At 32.9% G+C, this 9,354-nt stretch overlaps 1 protein-coding gene across 1 annotated transcript in view; it reads left to right on the forward strand.

Moving 5' to 3' along the window:
- ZMYM2 (zinc finger, MYM-type 2) overlaps positions 1-9,354 on the forward strand; it is an 80,856-nt gene that overhangs the window by 18,025 nt on the left and 53,477 nt on the right. Inside the window, exons 7-8 of the mRNA XM_006894123.1 lie at positions 5,990-6,155; positions 6,716-6,750. Coding sequence (XP_006894185.1) covers positions 5,990-6,155; positions 6,716-6,750 — 201 coding nt within the window. The remainder of the gene's footprint in view (positions 1-5,989; positions 6,156-6,715; positions 6,751-9,354) is intronic.

The raw sequence follows: 9,354 nt of genomic DNA on the forward strand, positions 1-9,354 counted from the left end.
AAAAAAAAAAAAAAAGAAAAGAAAACAACAAAATAGTTAACAGTACCGATACTTCCTTATGGTAACATACAATATACAACTATCACTTAATGAAGAGAAGAGTTACCTTTGGTTCCCTTGATTAGTTTTCTTAATATGGAGGCGGCCATTAATATATTTAAGGAATAAAGTTTTCATTACCTAAATTAGCTTTCTACCTAAGTTAAACTTATATTCCCTTATATTATTTTCAGATTCCTTCTATTCTCTATTCCATTTACCATCAGCATCATCTTGAAAATGTGTTAAATGTTATTTTGCTGCATTGAAATGACTAGAATGCATAGCATCAATATAAACCACAGATCTGAAACGTGGCCCATCCTGGGTCATCTTCACAATCTCCAACATGCTTGAACCTATTGTTAGAGTAACTTTGTCAGTCCTTCTCATTGAGGGTCATCCTCTCTTTTGATGACCCTCTCCATTCTCCAGCATGATATCTTCTCCCAAGGACTGGTCCCTTCTGACAGCATGCCCAAATCTGTGAATTTAAGTTTCATCATCCTTGCCTATAAGAAGCACCCTAATTGTACTTCTCCAAGGCAGACTTATCTGTTCTTCTGGCTGTCTGTGGGATATGAAATTCTTTTCTTTCTATACATAATTCAAAGGCATTGATTCATCAGCAGTCTTATTTTTCACTGCATCTTTCCAATATGTACCAACAATAGAAAATACTGTAGATTGGATCAAGCCAACCTTATTCTTGTTACTAAAATACTTGCTTTTTAGCATTTTCGAGAAAAACTTCGTAACAGCACCATGTCTTTTGATTTGATTACTGTTGCTAGCATGGATGTTGATTATGAGTCCAAGTAAAATGAAATCATTGAAAACTTCAATCTTTTTCCCATCTATCATGATGTTGCCTATTGGTCTGTTGATGAAGATTTTCCTTAATGTTGCAATGCAACCCATGTTAATCTTTGATCTTGTTCAGTAAATGCTTTAAGTGGTGATCCTAGATTAATTAAGGCATTTAATAAATGTTTTTGTGCCTATAGTTTATCTTATTTTATGTAAGTATTCAAAATTTTAGACAGTAAAAAACTGAACCTTTACAAGGCAATTTAGTGGAGAGTGAAAGGGTACTTACATATTCATAAATAAAGACAAAAAAATAAGGTAGCCTATCTGATTGTCATGTCAGCTATAGATAGGGGAATTCTCTCACAGTGGAGCACACTGTTTTATGCACATTTCCCCCATCTTTAGCCTTTAAATTACTTGGAGTTCGAATGACTTTCAAAATTGCATTTACTATTATGATTTTTTAAATCTTGCATATGTTTCTTATATAAAGTTTTTAATAATGTGGTTTTTTGTTGTTAATGTAAATGGTTTATTTTATGTTTTCAAGTGGAGATTTCATAAATATTGCTGTCTTTAACTGGAATTTGAAATGTATACCTTATGTAAGCAGAAGAACCCAGAATAAAATTGCAGGTTTTTTTCCTCCCAGATCACTTTCTATAAAAGAAATAGGTTTTCATTTTCTTCAGTGTAAATGTTTACAGGCAATATATGAAACCAGGTGCCAAGATTATTTTCCCTCATTTTAGGTTATTTTAATATATTTGAAGAAGGATGGTAACAGAATAAAAAAAAAATCCTGTGCTTTTCTTAATATCTCACACTCTTTAGTATATCTATTACTAAACAGTAATATATTTATTACTAAATGCTAATACTTTAGATTTTTTTTAATTTTTTATTTTATTTTTTTTAATACTTTAGATTTTTAAGTCTTCTGTTTTACTAAACTGTAAAGAATGGTGGTAGTATTAAATTCTTTACTGTATATTATTTCTGGTTACCTAACATTGACTCGGGCTTTAATAAAATTACTAATTAACATTTTTGTTATAAGTTATAAGGGATAGCTGAATAAAAAAACATTGACTTTTTTGAACATGGATTTGGCTTTTATTTTTAATATGTTAAGTGATAAAAGGTCTTTATTCTTAATTTTAAAAATTATATTTAGAAAACAACAACAATACTGTAAATGTGTGTATCCCCTTAAATGACTGAAAAATCCCTGTAATCTAATTTTTTGTGTCATTCCCAGTTCTTTACTCTTGTATCACCACTGCTTTTGAGGAGTGTTGATAAGAAATTATCTCACAGTGCCCATATGGATGTATTGTTATGTGTCATGAAGTTGCCTGTGACTCATAGGACCACCCTATGTTTAACAGCTCTGAACATTCCTCTATCCTGAGCCAACCTTACTGTCTCTGACACACCTACTCTCGGTACTGTAGACACTGAGTAAATCTGTCATCTAGGTTCTTCCTCTCTTGTGCTGTCCCTCCACCCTCCCAAGAATAATGTCCCTCTCCAAAGACTGGTCCCACCTTGCAACATGCCCAGAAAATGTCAGACAGAACTTCAGAATCCTTACCTCCATGGAGCAGTCTGATTTCACCCTTTCTAGAATGAACCTGTTTGTTCTCCTAGCAGTCCATGGTATATTCAGTACTCATCTCCAGTACCACAGCTCAAAGGCATCAATTCTGCTTTTATCATCCCTGGTCATTAAACAGCACTCTAATGTGAAGACTGTGACCTGGATCAGGTGCACGTTAGTCTCCAGACTGATGTTATTGCTCTTCAGTGTTCTGGAGACACCCCTGACAGCTGACTTTCCCAATGCAATTTTTCTTTTGATTTCCCGGCTGCTAGTACCAAGACTCTTGATGGTAGAGCTAGCATTCAGCTTTCCTTTGAAATATCTGTAAACTTCCCCTCCTTCTTTCATATTCATAGTTTACTTCCATCCTGCAAAATTAGGTTTCTTTGAAATAGGAATCAAGTGAATGAATGTTAATGTGACAGAGATGTGTTTATCAACCAAAAATGAGTGGTTGACACTTCACAGGAAGTGACAGTCAAAATAACTATCAATCATTGAAGGTTCTAGCTCAGAGATTGTATTAGGATTATTTATATCCGAGTTTAGGTTGTTTCTACAGTTACTGTTTCTGTTTTGTTTTAATAACATTCAATCCTTAATTTTCCACAGTGACCAGTAGGCTTTATATAATGATTATGCAGTGGTTTTGAACAAGAGACAGAATGCCACAATTCACTTCTCATACTGTAGAAATGCTTAGCAGCTCTCTCTGCTGGAGGTGGGGAAAGGGTATTGGTAAGAAATAGTGGTTATTAATTAAATTTCTGCCTTGATCAACATATTTTTGCTCATTTTCAAATACTGAACCTTGAGTTTGCTTAAGCTACTGTAAATATATAAAACAAGATTCATAGACCCTACAATTTTATTATATCATTATACTTGAAAAGTGTCTTTTGTTCTCATTAATTACTTTTTCTTACTGTAAATACATACATTATACTTCATTTATCAACATGATTAAGCTAATTGTGAAAATAAGCATTATATGAAACTAAAGGATAATCACATCACAAAATAGAGGATGACTATCTATCTATCTATCTATATATATATATATACCATTACATAATTGCCAAACCATTGAGAATTTCTTTCCAGCCATCTTGACAAATACCTTAATCATTCACAACTAGGATTACTCTCAGCTAGCATTACTCTCTTCACGTCTTGACGTTTATTACTGACACATGAATGTCATTAATGGACTACACATATCTGGGTAGTAAATATTTTAGTATTGTTATATGTACAAAATGTGAGGTAACAAGAAAGGGGGAAAAATATATTTTGAGGCTATTTGCAGATTGATATTAATTTTATCTCTTTTTTTCCCTCTGGAGCAGAGTGAGTGAGATCCAGTTTGTTTTGTGATTTCTTGATGAAAGGAACTTCAGCAAACATACTATAAAAGCCATGTGTATATAACTAAAGATTAATGACATTTCATTTTTTAGATTCTCTGGGTGAATTATGTTTGATTTTGCTCCTGGCCTTTTAAATTATTGTATAAATAGAAATGCTGCATGTAGATTGATAACTTGCTTTTGCAGCATTTTATTCCTGGAATTTTTATTCTCAGTTAAGAATGAGTGAGCATTCTAGTAGTAGCGTAATGGTAAGGAGTTGTGCTGCCAACTAAAGAGAACTTGGTTCAAATCCACCAGCTACTCTGAGGTAGAAAGATGGGCAGTCTCTTCCTTTTTTATTAACTACTTCTGAAACCCACTGGAGGGTCCACTATGGTTTGGTACCCCCTTGAAGGTACACAACAACTCAATTATGTGAACTTGTCTGACCATGATTTTTGGTACAACACTAAACTCAGTATCCAACTGCTGCATTTTTAATGTCTTTAATCAACCTCTTAAGACCTTTGTACTTTGTAGAACTGTTGTCAAATCTGTCTAGAATAGATAAGAATTTCTAGGGGGGGTTTTATCAATTTTAAATTAATGAGGTAATGAAATTCACTTTGGAGTTGTGTCCCTTCTTTATTTAAACTCATTGAGCCTCCATTTTCTTTCTTTCTTTGTTTTCCTTTCTTGGAATTTAGACCATAAGAGGTGAAGACCTAAAACTCTTCTGTATTATTTTAAGGAATACATTTGACTGATGAGAATTTTATATAGGGACTTTTGCATTATTGAAGTATAACTTAGGTTTATATTATATGGTATTGTTACTGAGATTACCTCATAATCTTACGAGTAATAAGATATTTAAATTCACTTTTTTTTTTTACAAAAAGATGTGATCATCACATCCGACATGTGGCATCACTTAATAGTCATTCATCATTTATAGTGTGATTCTGCTTCACTCATTTAACATTTACTCAGCAGGAGAAATACCTGGCCTGGAGAAAAAAAAGAGCCTGTGTTCTTACCTTGGGGTATGTTTGTTCTATAAAACCTGTTTTGCCAACATAATTCATTTCATATTCCTAAATAGGAATTTTTACTTAGTTTTTATCAATTGAACTCCTGTTGATATAAAGTAAAAGATTTCAAAAGTCATAGTAGAACCCTCTATATTTCTTGATATAATCAGGAAAAAGCTAGTACCACAATTACTATGAAATAGTGTAACATCATTGCTTTATCAAGATTTATAATTTGTTAGTGAACACTAAGCATAATTATAAAAATGAATTATTTCTGCATTAAATAGAGCAGAAATGTAATGAAAGCCACTGTAATTGAACTTAATCATGTACATTTGTTCACCCATTGATTGAAATATTAAGTGTTGAAGATCAACAAAAAACTAAAGAAAATGGGATCTCTAAAACACTATAGTCTATCCCTCTATTATTTGTTGTCCCTTATGATGTATAACTTTTTGCCATATGTGAATACTTTTATGAACTGATTAGCATTGATATTCTTCCTCAAAATAGATGAAATTAGTTATCTTAAGATGGGCTTTTCCCTTCAATAATTGTATACTAAGTGTTTTAAAACATTACACTGGAGCCTTTAGAAGGAATCAGTATATTTTTTAAGTTCTTAACATTTAAAAATTGCTTCAAATTAACACCTGTTATAAAAATTCCCCATCATAAGAACATTGGAATTATTTGACTATTATGAGTTGTCACTTAAGCCTGGGAGATTTTTCCTTAATCAGAAATTTTCAGTGTAATTTAATGTTGGGCACGCCTACCATTTTATCATTATAGCTCTCAAAGTTAATATTTATTTTTTTTTTAAACCTTGAGAAATATATTCGTTTAGTCTATCACCCTCTCTTTTATTGCTGCTTCTTTGTACTGTTGATATTTGACTTTTGGTAAGTATAGAAAGAAATGTTCATTGTTACAGTTTTCAGGTTTAGTCCATCCAGATTTTTGTTTATGTACAAGATTGTGTTGTAATATTCTTCTTTATCAGACATTGTTTTATTACATTTGGAAATAATCCCAGATAAACTGTTGCAAGTCTTTTAAAATCCTTGTACATACTGGAATTTTAAATTTTTGATTTAGAAATGTCTGAAATACTCTTTTTTTTTTCATTGATCAAGGCTGCAAGATGTGACTGTTGTAAATCTCAAGGAACACTTAAGGAGCGAGTGCAGTGGCGTGGAGAAATGAAACATTTCTGTGATCAGCATTGCTTGTTACGTTTCTACTGTCAGCAAAATGAACCCAACATGACCACTCAGAAAGGACCAGAAAATTTACACTATGGTATGTAACTTGAGAAAATTCTGCTGTAATTTTTTTCTTTAATTTTAAAACTAAAGCAGTAAGTACAGTTACTTGATTCTGAACTTGTTTTAAAGCAATTTAAATACCTTGTTTCTCTAGTTGCAAATATATCATGAAATGGAGATTTTGTTTACAGATACAGTTTTTCCTTAATTACCTTTTTAAACATTATTGGTACTTGAAGAAATAATTATGTTGCTGGAGTAATAAAAAGAACAACAGCAAATAGTATTACATACTAAGCTATGTAAATATATTTTCTGAGATGGTAAGATGGAAAAAGAGTCCAGTTCCACTTACTAAAATTTGTGTTTCAGCACTTATGAATCAGATATGAGATTTTAAAATATAAATATTTCACAAGCATTTTAACATTTATTATAAAATCCAGAATTAGAAAATTCTGAAGAAAATGATACCTGTCTTTTTTTTTTAAGTAAAAATTTTATTTTATACTGGTTTGTTTACAAAGTTCATATACATTGTTTTTCACACAAACTCTGATACCTGTTTTTAAAAAAAAATGTTTTTGTTTTCAGATCAAGGTTGTCAAACATCCCGAACCAAAATGACAGTAAGTATATTTTAGTGAATGTTAAATTTTATTTTCATAAAGTGGTAACTATAAATTAAGGGTTTAACAAAAGAACAATGACAAATAAGAGACTTTTATTTTCCACTGCTAATACAGTGGATATATTTAGCTGAATTATTTTGTATTGTTGTTGACCATTGAGTTGGAACCAACCCATAGCGGACCCTCCATCAGATTTTCAGAGGCAGTTTAATCACTAGCAACATGCCCAATGTATATGGGATGAAGTTTTACCATTGTTGCCTCCAAGGACCACTCTGATTTCACTTTCTCCAAGACATAAAAGGTGTACCTTAGTCTTTAGGCTGACATCATTGCTCTTCACTGTGTTGGCGAGGTCCCTCCAGTTGACTTGCCCAGTGCAATGTCTCTAGATCTCCTTACTGCTGGTAGTAAGATTGTAGATCTAAGCAAGATGAAATTGTTGATAGTTTCAGTCTCCTCTCCATCTGTCATGACCCAGTACTGAGGTATTTTGTTTTCTTGATGTTATGATGCAGTCCATATTGAAGGCTATAGTGTTTGATCTTGTGCAGCTAGTGTTTCAAACCCTCCTTGCTTTCTACAAGCTGTATTGTGTCATCTGTATAACACAGGTTGTTGATGCTGGGTTCTGATAACACATTCTTTATAGAATCCAGCTTCTCTAATAATTTGCTTAGCTTCCAGATTGAATAAGAACTCTGAGGCACACCTTTCCTTCTTTAAGTCATAATAGTTAGTATTCCCTTGCTGTGTTCAGACAAGAGCTTCTTGGTCTAGGTATGGATTTTGTATAGGCACAATCAAATGTTCTTCTTCAGGTGTTCACAATCAAGTAATTCTCATTCTTAACACATTGCCACAGATGACGGTAATACAGCGGAGGAAAAAAAATGTTTCTAAGCAAGGTTGTCAATTTAAAAGTTTGCGGCAACGTGTTAATAATGTTATTCATAGTTTGTTATATAATCTACAACAGTCAGATGCCTTTGTATGGTCAATAAAACACACATAAACATTCTTCTAGCATTCTATGCTTTCAGGCAGGATCCATCTGACATCAGCAATGATACTTCTGATGCCATAGCCTCTTCTAGACCCCAGCTTGAACTTCTGTTAATTCTCTGTCAGTATATTCTCGTACCTGTTTTTGGAAGAACTTAAGGAATTTTTTTTCCCCTTTACATATAAAATTAATGATATTGTTTGATAACTTCCACATTCTGTTAGATCACCTTTCTTGGGAATGGGACTAAATATGGATCTCTTCGGGTCAGTTGAGCAGGTGGCTGTCTTCCAGCACAGAATGGTGAGCATGTCCAGGATTGGAACTTGTTACTTGGGCTTTATTTTTGCAATCTCTTTTATGCAGCTTGAGCTTCTCTCCTTATCAACATTGGCTCTTAATCATATGGCATTTCTGAAATATTTCTTTGGCGACCAGTTCATTTTTGTACAGTCTCCATGTATTCCTTCAATCTTCTTTCCACCCTTTTGTCCCCTAAACATCTTTTAATGCTCCTGGATCATTCAAGATTTTCCCATAGTGTATCTCAGTATTTGATTTTCAGTTCTTTCAGTTTGAGAAATGCCAAGCAAGTACTTCCTTTTTTATTCTCTCCATCTCCCTGCACATTCCATTGTAATACTTTGTCTTCTCAGGCTACCCTTTTAAATCTTGTATTTAGCTCTCTTTCTTTAGTTAATTATCTCTTCACTTTCTCTTTTCTTCTTGATGCTCTACTCCAGTTTTTAGGGTTTCAGCAAATCTTCCAGTTTAACACGGACTAAGAAGTAGTTCTGGCCACTCACTTCTGAAATAATTGACCTTTGAAAACCCTCTGGATAATTCAGGGAATACTGTTAGACATAGCATTAGAAACAGTGCATTAGATTTGAAGATGCTAAAAAAATGAAGAACACCACTGTAAACCTCAATGAATCATTACTTCACATGGAATATGTGAAGTATGAACATAGGAAAATTGGAAGTTGTAAAGTGAAACATGAAAAGATTGACATTCGAGGAATTAGCAGAGAAGGACTGGTATTGGCCACTATGAATCAGACAGTTGTTTGATGTATTATGCTGAGAATGAAAATTGAAGAATGATATTGTATGCATACTCAAAAAGACCATTTCAAGATCTATGCTGAAGTACAGTCCTATGAGTGTGATAGGATCCTATTCATACATATACAAAGAAGACCTGTTAAATACACCTGTTATTCAGATATATGCACTGATAGCTAAAGACAAAGATGAGAGAATTGAGGAATCCTACAAAGTTTTACAATCCAAAATTGAATAGACATGTAGTTTAGATGCATTAATAATAATTAGTGACTGTAATGCAGAAATTGAAAACAAAGCAGAAGAAGTGGTAGTTGAAATAATGGAATTGGGGACAGAAATAAGGCTGGAGGTCAAATATTTATATTTTGTAGAAGCAATGATTTATTTATAGCAAATACCTTTTTTAAAGAAACACAAATAGTGATTGTACACATGGAGTCCACCTGATGAACTGCTCAAGAATCAGACTAGCTACATTTGTGGGAAGAATCGTTGTTGTTGTTATGTGCCGTCGAGTCGTTTGC

Source organism: Elephantulus edwardii, unplaced genomic scaffold (genome assembly GCF_000299155.1).
Source record: "Elephantulus edwardii isolate Elephantulus edwardi_28Jun2011 unplaced genomic scaffold, EleEdw1.0 scaffold00135, whole genome shotgun sequence".
Taxonomy (NCBI): Eukaryota; Metazoa; Chordata; class Mammalia; order Macroscelidea; family Macroscelididae; genus Elephantulus; species Elephantulus edwardii.